General features: G+C 40.3%; 1 protein-coding gene across 2 annotated transcripts in view; it reads left to right on the forward strand.

The window, feature by feature from the left end:
• The window catches only part of igsf9ba (immunoglobulin superfamily, member 9Ba), a 50,095-nt gene extending 34,340 nt beyond the window's left edge, over positions 1–15,755 (forward strand). The window contains exons 13-21 of one of the 2 annotated variants that reach the window (XM_034548904.1): positions 1,752–1,927; positions 3,129–3,355; positions 3,813–3,897; positions 4,019–4,180; positions 4,303–4,348; positions 5,174–5,260; positions 5,982–7,595; positions 11,039–11,169; positions 11,255–15,755. In XM_034548904.1, coding sequence (XP_034404795.1) covers positions 1,752–1,927; positions 3,129–3,355; positions 3,813–3,897; positions 4,019–4,180; positions 4,303–4,348; positions 5,174–5,260; positions 5,982–7,595; positions 11,039–11,169; positions 11,255–11,457 — 2,731 coding nt within the window. In that variant the 3' untranslated portion in view covers positions 11,458–15,755. The remainder of the gene's footprint in view (positions 1–1,751; positions 1,928–3,128; positions 3,356–3,812; positions 3,898–4,018; positions 4,181–4,302; positions 4,349–5,173; positions 5,261–5,981; positions 7,596–11,038; positions 11,170–11,254) is intronic. The other variant, XM_034548905.1, reaches the window with a different exon arrangement.
• The last annotated feature ends 241 nt before the right edge of the window (positions 15,756–15,996 follow it).

Raw genomic sequence — 15,996 nt, forward strand, 5'->3', positions numbered from 1 at the left:
ACACGTGAAGTCCATGAGGTACATGCACTTGATAGTACTCACGTTTTTCAGCAGAGGATACCATTTTAAAAAGGTACCAGTACTTTATACTAAGACAAATATTGTACTTTTTATTCCACTGTATTTATTCCAATGCCTTGTAATTATCAAGTAGAGCCAAACACATTGTAGGCGAGTGGAGTAAAGTATTGTTGATCTTAACACAATACAATATCAGTGATAAGAACTGACATAATGTAATAACTCTAATGAGGTAAAATGCACCAAAGTACTAGGTATTTCTTACATTTTTGTATTACAGTTCAAAATAATCCTAAATTCACTTGAATTACATCTGCTTCAGACTTTCTTGCTAAAGTGGCCTTATTTCCCCAGTGGATCATTCAAGTTGTCTTGCTTTAATGATGTTTAATGTGAAGAATCGTACTTTATTATCTGCTCAAAATTCAGTTATTTCTTTTACGTTACTTCTGGTAAACCCCCAAAAAGAACAATATCTTCCCTTTCAATGGGAAGACCAGATGTATTGAAATATGTGTTGTTTGGTCAATTCAACCTATTTCACATGGTTATTAGACATTTTTGTGCACGTGGACAATTGTATACAGATTATGCTGCCCTCAGTATATGTGCTGTGATACACCTTGGCAGTTAGACAAACTCTTTCCTGACATCACGACTCTGAAGACAGTTGTCCGTTGTCCACAGGTTTATTGACGTAAGAAAGAGTAAAACTAAAACACACAAAGGGCATAATGAATACAAACAAAATGCTTTCTTTTTAACCTTACACATACACACAATGTAAATATACTGATTCTTCAATGAAATAACTTGCTTTATTTTTAACCGCTACTTTTATGTATTTACTACTGATTTACACATATGTTCCTATAAACCACTGTATTTTAACATAACAACTATTTATTCATATTTATTCTGTCATATGAACAACATTCATAGCGGAGTAGTCATTAACTATGACTCGATGGACTTTGTGCATAAAACTTCCCAAACTAAACATTGTCACAAAAATAATCATCTGCGATCATAAGTAACAATAAAACAAATCAATACATACCAACGATGCCATCAAAAGGCATAAGATGCAAGCAGACTCAACTGGATTGTAAACTGAGCCATGCTCTTCCTTCACTTCCTGATTACAAGTCCCCTAACAAGTTACAAGACATTTCCTGTTTCAAAATAAAACGTCCTGTTTCAAAATAAAACATATAACAAAACACAGATATTATCTTTGTTGGTCTGTCCATGCTCATTCAACTAGTCAGTAAGAACCTCAGTCAGTCTTGAAAGATAAAGATTGCTATGCATTAAAGGTATTGCATTTCTGGATACGGTTATGGCAGACTTTAAGAATTACATTTCTTAAACCTGCTGTTTGCTTAATTTTCTTAAACAATCGGTGCAATTCAAAATGCTTTAAAGTTGATTATAAGAGAAAATGTAAGCAGCAATGCACATAAGAAATAAAAACAATTAAATTAAATACAAATTAAATATGGAATATATAATAAGCAGTAAAGTATTTTAAGAATTTTCACATGACTCCAAATAAAGTTAAAAGTGAAATAATTTATCTGAAACAGAAATGTTTTTGGTCCCTTTTAATGTCACCAACTGACCAACACTGTCTTCTAACTAATGACAGTTTATTATATTATTCACCATTATTTATGGTATAAATAATCTATAATTTCCTTGTTTTTCTGTCTCATTTCTGTTCTCAGGTCAAAGAGAACCGACTTCGGTCCTCATGACTGGCATTCGATGCCAGTTTCTGGTGCTCAGACGTGGTTGGTGGTGCCGGGGCTGGAGGCCGGGACAGAATACCAGTTCAGTGTGCTGGCACAAAACAAACTGGGCACGGGCCCATTCAGTGAAGTTGTGACAGTCAACACTGCAGGTGGGTTCTTATTCAAAGGTTTCTCCATCCATATTTGCTACTGAGACACAATTTATATATTTTTTCGAATATCACCACACAGTGATAAACAATCCATAATACACAGTTTGTGATTGTCTTCATGAATCAAGAACTGTATTACTCCTTGTTAAACTCAGGTATTCTCTCCTGTCAGGATTTAAAAAGAAGAAACCCCCAAATATGTAACATCATTACCATGAAACCATTGATGATGCTATGATTAATCCAAAAAGATTGTATGACAAAATGGTGCACATGCAAAGAGCTGGGGCGGGCTAAAATTCTTTAAATAGTAGATGTGTTTTAATGCCCTGAGTAATGTCAGAGATCATTGTTAGAGCAAACATTTAGAATTTTGGATGTAGCTGCTGTTCAGAAATTCACATTTTGAATGACATTTTTAAGCAGATTTTTTGTATAGATCCTGTGTCTTGAAATCCAACTCATGCCTCAATTGCATGCTGCCAATATCCAGTCTTTGTATGCCGCCGCCTGAACTGAATGAAGGTATGCACATAGTAAGGCCCAACTAAAGTCCTCTGTGTGTCAGACTATTAAGACTCTGTCAATGTTTAAATCCAGGTTGAAAACAGTTCTATTTGACAACTGAAAGTATTTTATCTGCACTCTTCGCTTTTAATATAATTAATTAATCATTATTTTTATGTTTTTATGGAATTAATTTTATTTGCCTTTTTGTAATTTGATGTAGCTGTAAAGCACTTTGAATTGCCTTGTGTACGAATAGTGCTCTATAAATAAACTTGCCTTGCCTAAGAAAGAAACACCATTGTGTAGTTCAGTATAAAGCTGTATTAATTTGAAACGGCATCAGTTCTTTTCCCCCTCAAAGACTTGATGACAGTTACGTCATCACAATACTTGCTTTGTTCTTGACAGTGTGAACCCGGATTCTGCTACTCGTTGTGTTGGAAAGCTTAACTTGATTCAACAAAGGCTAAATGAGGCTTGACAGGTTCTGACCTAGTTCACACACTCGGATAGAAGCTAATACTGTAGATGAATGGCAGCGGACAAAAAGCTTTTTTTTATTTGTCCAGTATTTTTACACTACATACGTAGTTTAATATTTTCAAACTGGTACATCACATGAGACCCATGTTTTAGCTCCTAATCAAAATTAGTTTTGATCAAAATGTGCAACATTTCTGCTCCACAGGCTCTCCTCTGGGTACCCCAGAACCACTAGTGCTTCTTACTCCACCACGGTGCCTCACAGCCAACCGCACGCAGCACGGTGTTCTCCTCACATGGCTCCCTCCAGCCAACCACTCCTCACCCATCGACCGATATATCATAGAGTTCCGCCTCGGGGAGAGGTGGGAGGTTCTGGATGACCTAATCCCATCCACTGAGACCGAGCTCATAGCCAGAGACCTGATTCAGGTCAGTTCCATACACATGTTGTCGATACATTTCATCTACATCGACTTGTTAACAATCTCCCCATTTCAAGGTGCCATTACTTTCAATAAATATTAATTTCTAAACAGTCCACATTTGTATCAAATGCAATGTCATTTAATGTTCATAAGTGTACACAAAATGTCTTATTCCTTTTTGAATGTTAGTGAATTTTAATAACCACTATATGTGGAAATTACAAAATGTTTGTTTGTGTACTTAAATAACTAAAATAAGAACTGCCAATTATAATTATCTTATTAGGATGCAAGTAATAACAACTAGAAAAAAACACATTATATACTGTATATCATTATGATAAATAGGTGCATTTTCAAAACTCAGTCACAGTTTGCTTGTTGAGCATGATCTAGTAAGCTAAAAGCAAAACTGTGTGCAGGCCACAGACGGCCATAAGAAGAGTGTGTCTCTCCCACAGGAGTCCTGGTACGAATTTCGAGTGATGGCTGTCATGGATGACCTAATCAGTGAGAGCAGCAACGTAGTGGGAGTGTCTAGCACGGGTGAGTGTTTTTTTAAGAAACGATAAAAACTACACGCGGAGATGCTCGCCCTTGTGAAGTATTTATCTGTGAGTTTTGTGTTTGTAACTTCTCCCCTTCACCCACTTGTTTGCCCTATCAGATCCCTTCCCCCCTGCAGAGTTGCCTGATGAGGGGCTGGCACGGCCAGTGGTGGCGGGGGTTGTGGCGACTATCTGTTTTCTGGCAGCGGCAGTCCTGTTCAGCACTCTAGCAGCTTGCTTTGTCAATAAGCAACACCGTCGCAAACTCAAGCGTAAACCAGGTCGGTGTTACATGTAACATGTAATAATTATAGTATTACATGTCTGACCATGGATTGATTACCTACTGGGGGGAATGTTAATAGCATGGAAATGCTAAATTGAAATGTCTTTCTCCTCTCAGATCCTCCCTTGTCGGTGACACACTTCAGGAAAAGCATTGAGTCACCGTAAGTAAAGTGAATGCCAGAGCAGTCTGCAATCTGCCAGAGGGGGCTACTACTGAGCATCTTCTAATGCACCCGTAACATTATCTCCCTTCCCGTGCATGCTGTGAGAAGGCATTAACAGTAAAGCAACTGGAATTTCAGAATATTTTTAAAGCCTCGTTAGTAGAGCGGATTATTACACACAGCATGCTTCCTCATGTGCATTTGGATAAGCTCTAATAAGACAAGAGATGATATATTTGCTAAGATGTTCAAAGCGCAGGTGGATGATTTAAAAACAGCATTGTTCTATTTTCGGGCTACTTGAAGGATGTGGAAGAACATGTACAGTAGCAGCCTCGAGCGGATCGTGGGCAGATTAAAGAAGGTTTAAAGCAGTCAGCATTTTAAGCACATTATCCAGAGTGCCCAAGCTGCAGTATATGTATTGATTTTTGATCCATCTGTGTTCTTTAACCTCAAACGCTGTCTGCTTTCTGCATGACTCCAAGTGTGTAATAATGCTTTTCTTTTGTTTAGCTGCACATTTAATGTACAGTATCTGCTACATGTGTGTATTTGTCTGTCTGTCACTAAATCTTGTGTACATGTATGATTGCATTTCAATCTCAAAAGACGCTCATTTGTGACAATAATCTGTGTGAATCCCATTCCAGAATAAATGTTTATTTTTGCCTGAGACTTTAGGTAAACCGTTAGTATCAGATACCTTTGTTTATTCTTTATGAAATGGTCCAGGCAGGTCAGGGAGTTCACACGTAGTCCTTCCTACAAGTGGCATAGTCAAGTATGAACCAGGCCCATGTCGTTTGTCTCTCAACGCAGGCCTCCTCTCACCCCCTTGCCAGGGGTAGAGCCCTGCTGGGATGAGCCTGCCAGGAGCAGTTTCTTGCCCTCGCCTGCCAGCCCCCTGTGAGTGCCTGCCTGCACTAAAATACAGAGTGTGCTGCACTGCACTGGCTTGGCTGCATGGTTAATGCATTGCATAGAAATGATCAACTGACAATGACAATTTGTTGTAGTGAGGCCTACCACTGGTTTATTTGCATGCACAGACTTCCATGCACCATACAATAATTACAAATGCATTAGCTCAGCTGCATGTACAGTTAAGTACTGTGTATATGCACTCTTAATAATGTATGTCTACCTGATGCATTCACTGACCCAGTAATTGTTGACTATGCTGCTCCTGGTGTGGGCAAATTAGGCCTGGTTAGATGTCATCTGCTTCCCTCACATCACCATTTGGTGCAGCATATGGAAATTGGTCTCACGTGTGCTGAAGTAGTAGATTCAATAGATCTGTGATACGGTTGTCATGGTTGCGTTGTTGGTTCTCCTCTCATCCTGTCATCCTGGCTTGGTTCATTAGCTGCTGTCCTATCAGAATGCTGCCGCCGCCACAAACTGGTCATTATCATAATGCAGTTCATTATGGCTGCCTTGATGGAGTGCTTTGGCTTTGTGTTGTGTCATCTGTTTAGCTTTAAAATGAAAACAAAATCATGCCTATTGGTTTAGAGCATCAGATATTTTTCGTTTGTTTAAAAAAAAAATGACATCCCTTTAGGGTTTCATCTGGTATATGTTAAACTAAGTGAGTACCTTGTGTCTGCGTTTCTTTCATCAGGTTGTCATCGGGGAAGATAAGTCCTGAGAGCTCTCCGCCATCTCGGCCCCGCTCTCTTTCTTCAGATGGTTCCCATGGCCCAGGCCTCTATGTCAGGAAGCTGCCTAGCCCTCTGAGAGAACGAGACAAAGAGCTCTCCTTCTATAAGAAAACCAAGCGTGCCATAGCCAGCAAGAAATACAGTGTGTCCAAGTACGAGGCAGAGGTCACCACGCCCATTGAGCTGATAAGCCGCGGCCCTGATGGCCGCTTCATCATGGAGAGCCCACCGCCCCGCCGCATCCATGGCTTCCCCTTCGCAGAGGAGTCTGACATGTACCCAGAGTTCCGGCAGTCTGATGAGGAGAATGATTTTGACCCCGGGCCTCTGCCGCCCATCATGCCCACGCTGAGGCCCCAGCTCTCCCCAACGTCCTCCAGCCTGGAGTCAACGCAGCCCCCCAACTACAGCCCCCGTCTACACAGGGCCATGGAAGGTATGAGCTTTGCAGAGGGCAGTGCACTTCACGCCTCAGGGCAGGCCCCGGCCTCCCGCTACAGGGGCTTTCCCCAGGGCCCATTCTATGGGTATCTAGGCAGCCGCATTGAATCAGGGATTCCACCACCATTCTACATGCCTGACATCAGCCCGCGTAGCTCGGCTCTGTCCTCCCCACCAGGCACCGCCGAGGGGCCCTATGGTTACCCCTCCATCCCCGAGGAGAGTGGAGAGATGGATCACCATCAGTACAGTGCCTCTGGCCATTCTATGTCTCACATACACAGCCCTCCTCGCTCTCCTGATAGCTGGCATCCTCATGAATTACCGTTCCTGGGTCTAGAGGGTCCAAGGTTCATATACCCACCTCACCATTCCTTACATCCTTCCCAGAATCTCCCTGATCCACCCCCATACCCTCCTCACTCTCTCCCCTCCAGTCGCCTGCACCTCTCTTCCCTAAAGGATCCAACAAGCCCCGGACTCCTGCAGCTGGAGGTCCCTGTGGCTCCCCCAGGCAGAGACAGGTCCCTGGGGCCTCCGGTTAGGCGTTTAGCTATGCAACAGGCCCAGAGTCTCGGCCTACTCAGACACACGGCCCACGGTGTGGGTGTACCAGTGTTGCCTTACCCTGACCCGGCAGCCCGTGCAGGGAGCCCAAGCACAGCCCCCAGTAGTAGCCCTCAGTCCTGGCTCAGTCCGAGGGCGGGGCGCCGGGCGGACCCCAGCCTACCCCCGCTAGTACTCCAGCCCTCGCGCCTCTCTCCACTCTCCCAAAGCCCTCTTAGCACCCAGCCGGGTTCCCCAGATATTCTAGTGCGGCCTCCTCCGCGCCCCAGCATCCTCCGCACCTCTCGGTCTCTGGAGATGCATGAAATCACCCTGCAGCCCTCGGTCAGTTTCTCCCGGCGGTCCTCCCTGTCAGCCTCTCCCACACAGAGCCAGGGCGTCATGCAACCCAGCCCCAGTTACCACGCCCACATGTCCTATGCCTCCACAGCAGCCAGTTACCCCTCCCAGTCTCCCTCTCCCCCTCTGGAGGGCAGGGATGTTTTCGGGCAGAGGCCATCCCAGAGAAGGACAGAGGAGGAGATGCTACCCTCAGAGCCCTCTCAGCTCCAGATATCAGCCTCAGGGTAGGTGATCCATTCCAGTAGAGAATAGTCACATATTTATTTAAAGGGGAGATTCTTCTCCTCGTCTGCTTTCTATTCCAAATTTCCAAGTTTCCATTTAGGGATAATTATGATGCATATTGTACTTTAATATGCAGAAGGCATGTAATTGCATTTAGCACACATTGTATCAGTTCATAAAACTTGATAGCATGTCAAACTTGATTTTAAGATAATGTATTATTGTCTTTATCACTTTATAGCTCATATTTTATCCAATAAAATATTCATCACAATACAAATTTTATTTGAATAATGACTTCAGGAACAATAAGCTTCAGGCTAAAGAAAAACCTCAAGTTTACTGTTTTTAAAACTTAAATTTTTTCTGTCCCCCATTTTTAACATTGAAACTGAATTTTTTTTTTTCAATCAATTAATCAGATACATTTTTGAAAGAACTATGAAAGAAAACAAAATGTGTGACATAACTTAGTGTGCATCACTAGCAAAAGTTGTTTTCATGCTCAACATGAACTATTACTGTGTATTTGATGAACATTTACATAATTGTTATTACACTATATTTTATACAAAACAAAGGTACCACTTTCTGACAAATTACTCTCTATTAAGCATTTATATGCCACAACTAATATATTTATTAATGGTTAATTGATTGTTTACTAATAAATACATAATTAATAAAATGTAAGAATCCAACAGATCTGTGGTTAGAAATGTTAAAAAATTAATAAAAAAAAAAAAAAAAGTCCCAGTAATATCTCACCTTGCAATGAGCAAACAGAAATAGTTGGTAAATCATCTGCACCTAATTAAAAAATAAATAAAAATCTTAATTTAGGGTTGTTGTAGTAATTCAAGTATGCAGTTGTAAATAATTAAAAGTAACAGTACCACTGTGTAGAAATACTCAAAAGTCCTGCATTCAAAATGCTAAGTCATACATATGAAGGATAACTTAGTTACTTCTCTGCACTGTAAATTGTTGATGAATACATGTTAGTATGAATGCCCCTCTTCAGAGGATCAGAGGATCTGATGAATACAGTCAAGTCAAGTGTCATAAAGAATAAAATAGTGGACATTATGGAATTTAACATGTAAGTGATTTATTAACCATTAAGAAAGCCTTCATAAAGTGTGTATTATTAGAAATTGGTACCAACTGTTTAAGGATACAAACTCATGAAGAAAGAAGGGACTATTTCCCACAATAATCTGATAGATCAGTTCCCCTGTGCACAGATTGACAGTCAGACATTACGCAGGAGGTTTTATGTTTTTACACCTACATAAAAACTGTTATGCTCCCACAGTTATTTCTTTACTGCACACATTCCTGCGCCCCCTTACACCCACCTCACACCCCTACGAGCTACAATCATACAGTAGCTAAAGCCATGAAGCAATCATCACTGGCCTTAAAGGGAAGGTACAGTAGCTTATAGGGCTGCTGCTTTATAGAGGGTAAGGGTCTTACGTGATTTGTTTTTGATTGATCTCAGCTATCTGGGCAGCGTTGTGACCCGGTCCCCTACGCAGCAATAGGTAAGGGTCGGACCCATGTCTGAGAGGGGAGGGGTCAGCAGGGGGAGGGCTCTAATCACTCTCTCCTTTAAAGGGGAATTGCTTTGGGTTGTGCCTCTGTGCTGGATTCAAGTGAAGTATAACTAATGGTAATAAAGACTGCAGGACACATTTGTCAATACTCTTCCCAGGCACAGTGAGCCTGCTGTGGCGTAAGCCCCAGTAATTAGGCTTGTGAGCAAGCAGGAGGAGCAGTTTTGGACTGTGGAGAAGCATTTTTGTCTTTGGATTGTCGTTTGAATACAGACATGTTTCCCTGCTCAAAAAGAAATCCTTGAATCGATAGAGGACGCACATGAATGATAGACTGGAGTATTCCCCTTTAAAGTGTTGTTTCATGTGCAAAATGCCATGCATGCATTCTCTAAACTTCTTTCTGAGACCAAACAAATAACAACGATTCTCAAACTAAATTCTTTGTCACATTTGTTGTCCTTAGTGCTTTCGTTTTTTTCTGTCATGTGACTGTTTTTTAATGGCCATTTCCTCTTCCTGTCATGTGACTTGTTCTTTAACGGCCATTTCCTCTTCCTGCCATCTCCTCCCGTCAGCATGGTGAAGCCTCTGTACGCAGTGTTCATGTTTATGAAAGTGTGCTGTACAGTGTTCATGTCTATGGAAATGTACAATATTCAACACACTGTGGCATCTGCATACAGTTCATGTGACGATGGAAATATTCTCTATCTGTCCGGGACTGTTCCTCACATTTGCCTCCCCCTCTCTGCTAACGGCTTTCACTCTCTCTCCACAGCGACAAGTGATGGACAAGCGTCTCTAAAGCTTTGTGTTCCTAAGCCTTTTGAAACATTACATGTTTGGCACAACAACTTGACTTAATGCAACATTAAGTCAAGTTGTGAAGCTGTTTATACTCAGTTATTTAAAAGGCAGAGATGTTGAGCCAACAGTGAACCTCTTGAACTTTAATGTTAAGAGTTTGTGAGGTGATTTTATTGCATCTTTCTATGAGAGATGGACAACAAAACCGAGTGTTCGTTATGAGGTAAAACTGCATACTATGACAATGATACTACTTTAACTTTAATTATACATTGATTCTTTGTCATTAAACTTAGCATGTATCACTCATGAAATGAAAATAGTTATTCTGGGTTTAAAAAGGGAACTTTATTTTCAGTTTTAAAACACACACTTCATCGTAACACACTTATTAAACTATCAGAGATTTTTAGCTCTACTGTCTGCTAAAAATAGTCGTATTGGGAGACATTTAAAGGATAATCCAAGACTATTGTTACGGGAAGTTCCACAAATTATTTTCATTTTCATGAGTTGTATACAGCAAAGAGCATTTCTGAAGCAGTCACTATTTAAAGATTCAAACTTGAGGGAGCACAGTAATTGAAATATTTATGTTAACCTGAAATGTTTACTCTTGCTGAGACGACAAAATGCCCCTGATTTTGAATTACAATCATGGGACCTAAAATAATACTTTTGTAACTCTAACACTTTACCCTTCGTATAGTTGCCTTTAAATCCTGGTCTGGGTCTTCAATGTAATGACTGTTTCAGAAGGAACTAAAAAAAGCAAAAATAATTTCACCAAATCCACCTTATGTCAACTATTCTTTCTTTCTCTCACTTCCTGTTTCCTTTGAGTCTAACTTTTTTTGTAATCATCCATCACTGCAGATAGGATGTGGAAATTCATCATCTTAGTGAAAGGGCTCTCAGTAGAAGTACATGAGCTCATCACATCATACAGTACAATACTGGAAAGAGCAATGCAAAGTGCCATTCTGTCTTTTCCCCTCTGAGGCGGGACCGAACACGACGCTCGGATTAATGCAGAACAACATATGCTGTGCTGTCTCTCTTCTTCTTAGGGAGCCTTTAGGTGCGTCTGGTGATCCTGCCGGGTCTGAGAGCTTACCAGCACTGCTTCACCACTGTATTACTAAAGCCAAGGGAGTGGCTGCCAACAACAATAACAACACGAACTCCGGAAGGAGAACAGGTTCGTCTGACGGTTGGAGAAGCGATTAATCTCAAAGTGTGTGGGCGGTGTGTTACTCCTGTGCTACTCTCTGCCTCCCTTTCAGGTGCGTGTCCCTCTCAGACCCAGCAGCAACCTCAGACACCCCAAGAGGGACAGGATCTCCACAGAAAGAGGAAAAGGCAAAACAAGAAGAACCCCTATATCTATTTAACCTCCTTCCTGCACCGCAAGCAGTCTGAGGAGGACCAGACAGGCATACTGGCCAGTGCAGACTCCGAGGGCCCAAATTATGGGACTCTTCGCTGACCCGTGGGCACACCAAGCCATTGGACTCGACTAGACAGACCCCACCTCAGCCCTCCCTTCTCCACCCCGGTCTCTAGCTAATGCATTTCTCATAATCTCCAAAAGTTCATCGGTGTTTGGGGAGCGGGAAACATCCTCCTGAATACTCTGGGGGTTGTAAAACTTATTTCAAGACAAGAACAATGGCTTTTCTGAGTTGCCCACCACTACTTGTCTCGGAAGAATTTCACTTGAAAATGCTCTGAAAATATATAATGTATATAAATAGTAAAAACAAGGGAATTAAGCTTCCTTCTGAAGTAATAAAAATGTGTTGGTTGAGTATGTAACAACACGTTAAAGATTTTTCACTCACTGGTCATTGAGGGGTCCATATCTTTAGGTTTTCCAGTGATATCGTGTACTGTGAAGCCTGGTGCGTCCTCGGACATGGACATGAGTCTACCTTTCCTACAATACAAATAGTGTCAGTAATTAAACACAGGGTTCTACCACAAAATATACCTCAGAGTAAACGCAGAGTTGCTGTAATTCTTGTGGTATACTGTACATACTTTACCTTTTTACAGATAAAACTTATGAACAAAAAGGTTTTTATCGCACTCATTCAAACGGATAATATGGCCTACCGTTATCTGATTAAGAAGCTTTTTACTCCCAGTAGTAGCTGGCATTTTGCGTTGATTTTCACCCATCCAATGCCAACCATTAGAGAACTGTCTTAATTGTGGTGCTTGATGGCTCAGAGTGTTTACACTTCTCATTATAGCACCGAATCAAGATTAAGATCCTTCATGAGAGATCCCAAAGTAATTTGGGACTTCCACGCTCACCAGATTTTGGTATTGTAGGGTTAGAAGAAAAGGGTGATGAATTGTGTGTACTGTTGTATGTAGTTCATTATTAAGGAATAATTTGTGAAACGTGGCACGTCTCGAGGTGCCTTTTTTGCCTTTTCTCTCTTGTTTTTACAAACATAAACTGCCTTTTCCTTCGCCTTCTCATATTTGTCTCTTCTGGCTGCAGGGAGGGGGGAGGGGGGGACTCCAATATTATGTTTTTTTACTTTCTCTGCCAAGGACACAAAATTCTACAGAGGATGCATAACTCTTGTTTTTTTTTTCATTTATATTTTAAATGGCTACTTGCGACAACTGTGTATATCCGAGTACTACGACAGAACCAGAATACCCATACCAACACAAATATAGAGACGTTTAGATTCAGAACAGGCATATAAATACAATGAATATAACTTCAGTGGAAAACTACAGAAGTACTGTGCATGAGTTTTCATGCGGAAAGAACAAACCAGTAGAGTAAGGATGTTAATGTTTAACAACAGATGTTCGAGGAGAATGTGATTGCTTCACAAAGCTGTTAACAAGCAATGGGACATATTCAAACAATGGCCACCCTGACTGTTTATCTTTAACAACTGTATATTACGTGCTAGCTGCTTCTCTGTACGTTTGTTAATTTTTCGACACTAACCGATAATGAATGTATGTTTTTGCTGTACAGGAAATGAATGTCCCGATGTCACAGTACATTGAATGACCCATTACGTTGTTTATAGTGCGATTGGTGAGATGACCAGTGAGCACATTAAGTCCAAATTGTTTAACTTCTCCGTGTTATTCCTGTACGCGGTAATAACAGGCCCGCACAGGTTCTGAGCCAAGCTCCCTTTCTTCTGACGGCTCCAAAATCAACTGATTCCCTTTTACTGCTAATGCTAATTCAATCACTCAAAGACAAATCAGATACATTTCCATCTGCTTCTAACAAATCAAAGGTTTCTCCGGCAAATATCCACATGAATGAATCGACTCAATGTCTGCTTACTGAAATCTCTTTTGACAAGTGAGCGAGTGATGGTTGCCTGAAAGTGAGCGTCAAAGTGCATATTCTACTTTAGAAAATTGGTTTCATGTAAGATACGAGTACAAATATATATATATTTGTTATGTACTGTACATGGTATGTATTGTATTTGTAAAGATAACTCAAACCATGTTTTACAGGAAGACGTTCTTGTATGAGGATGTGTAAAAAGACGGGTGAGGATCCCAAGGAAAAATAAATTAGATTATATATCTAAAAGTTTTTGCTTACAGTACGTTTTAAGTGAATAATGTTTCTTAAACATTTTATGGTGCCTCATTTGTTATACTTTAGCAGACATTATTTTATCTGAGAAGAAAAGAAACCTTGATGTTACCGTACAATGTATTATTGCCATAGCCCGCTGGCTGCACAAGTTAAGTAGTATTTTCTCTGATGTATAGTACGTGAATGCCCATTTGGAAAAAGCTTCAGAAGCAGAAGTGTGTTGCCCTCTATAATAATATTCCTGGAACAAAGTAATACTGTATTTTACCCGTTCATGAGCACACGTGTAGATTCACTCCAGATCGTTCGCCTTCAGGTGTCCAAAGCAAATACACTGAAGGAAACTTTTTTCTAAGAGTCACAGACATGCTATAGTCAATATACAAGACGTGGTGTGGAGGAAGTTGTGTTTACATTAGTTTGATAAAGAAAAGTGTGTTAGGGTATAGTTGCTTTCAACATTACGACTTGGTGCTATGTTTAACTTTGTGGTGCTGTAGAATAGAGGTCTGAAGATTTTTTGTTTTGTTTTCTGTTTCCATGAGCAACTCTTTCGGCCCTGTGTGTTTGAGCAACTAGCTCCAGTAGACACTAAGTCCTTATCATAACAGTATCAATGATGTGATGACAGTGATAAAAAATATTGGAAAAATAGTATAACCTCAAATAATAGAGACTTGTGACATTCAAATGAACTCAAGATGACCGGTTTTCTATAGTGTGTTTGCAATGTCTGTGTGTGCTTCCAAGGTACCCTCTCTAAAGCATATGTGTGATGATATTAGGAATATTAACCCAGCCTAAAAGGTGAAACATAACCTGGTTTAGATTAGTACACAACCACAAGTCACGTGGGAGAGGAATCTAAGAGCATCGTCAGGTCACAAGGGGAATTTTCCTACACATTTCCTGTAGGTCTACCATCTTTGGTTAACGGCACTATTTTTCAAGCACACTATTTCAAGGGGAACCGTCTCACATCAGTAGAATTCCTACTAGTACTGTACAGTTTGGCCATGTGTAGTCATCAGACCACATTTGTATTTATTGCTGATCCTCCTGGTAGAAAGGTATTGTGAACGCTCATACATCCCCTCCGGGCTCTTTTTGCATATTCAACAGAAACATGTACATTGTTAAAGAGGGCTGCTTTGGACGTACTACTGTTAGTTCAATTTTATTTGATTTTTTTCTCAATTTTTCTGATTACAGCTTTTAGTGCATCAGTAGGTGCTGGTAGGATGATACTTAGAACTGATTTGATTTTTTATTGTATTAATCTTGCATGTAGTGACAATACAAAAAAAAAAAAAAAACGCCTATTTAGCAATCATTCATGGACATCCGAGCTGGTTGTTATTGGACGGAAAATAGAAATATGTAGTATTTTCTATGTTCTCTGTTTTTTCATGTGTACCAGCACTGAGAAACTAGAATGTATTATTATCGTAGGCTACAATAAGCACTACATCGTTGACTGTTTTTAGCTAATGCTCATACTCAAGCAAACCAAGTAGTGCTTAAAAAGGAAGACAATTTACTACATTTCCTTTCATTTTCATTTTCATCCACTGAACTCTGTGCTGTACATCACATGTTTACATTCTGTATCATATTTTGTTTTTTGTACATGATTTGTCTCCATAGTATTCTTTAAGTTGTCTACAATGTTCATATGTAAATATTTCAAACCGTTTTCTTTTTTACTTTTTACTCTGTTTTAGAGTGATAACCTGATGTTTCTTTTTTTTCTGTCAATTTTCAGACTTGTCATTCTGTTCTGTCACTGCATCAGGTGTTACGCTTCACTTACCTTTTTGTACGCAATTAACTCATACTGTATGGTGCTGTACCAAAGCCTTATGTATAATATTTGTATTACTTTCTCTCTCGTTTGCCACTGCTGTCCAGTGAATTCTGTATCGTCCGAGATCATGTCTTACTCACTCTTCATGTTCAACTGCCATGGATCTCGTTGCTTTATTGAGTAAACAGAAACCTGAACAAACTATAATGTAAAAAGATTCTGGCCTGTAACGTACTGGCCTGGATAGTGACAGTCGCCATCAAAAGCCTTTATAGGGAAAACTGCACAGGCTCAGTCCTGGTGGCTCATCATGACGTAGACGTGGGCCTGGCCCATGATCCACGCTCCTGTATATGGCATGTCTATGAGAATATGAAAGCAGTGTTGTATTCATGTAACCATATCATTTCAAATGCTTAGTTCCATATGAAATTTTCCTCTCAAATTTTTGTATTTTGATATAATAAAAAAATCAAAAGAGATTTCATTTTACTTGTGTTTTTTTTTTCTTGAAGCTCCTCCGATCCTCTCTGTCGACGGTGTAGTTCATATGCAGGACACAGGGTGTAGGTGTTGTGCAGAGAGTGGGGAAGATAATGTTTGTGTGGGGGGTATTT

Source organism: Cyclopterus lumpus, chromosome 13 (genome assembly GCF_009769545.1).
Source record: "Cyclopterus lumpus isolate fCycLum1 chromosome 13, fCycLum1.pri, whole genome shotgun sequence".
NCBI classification, from domain to species: Eukaryota; Metazoa; Chordata; class Actinopteri; order Perciformes; family Cyclopteridae; genus Cyclopterus; species Cyclopterus lumpus.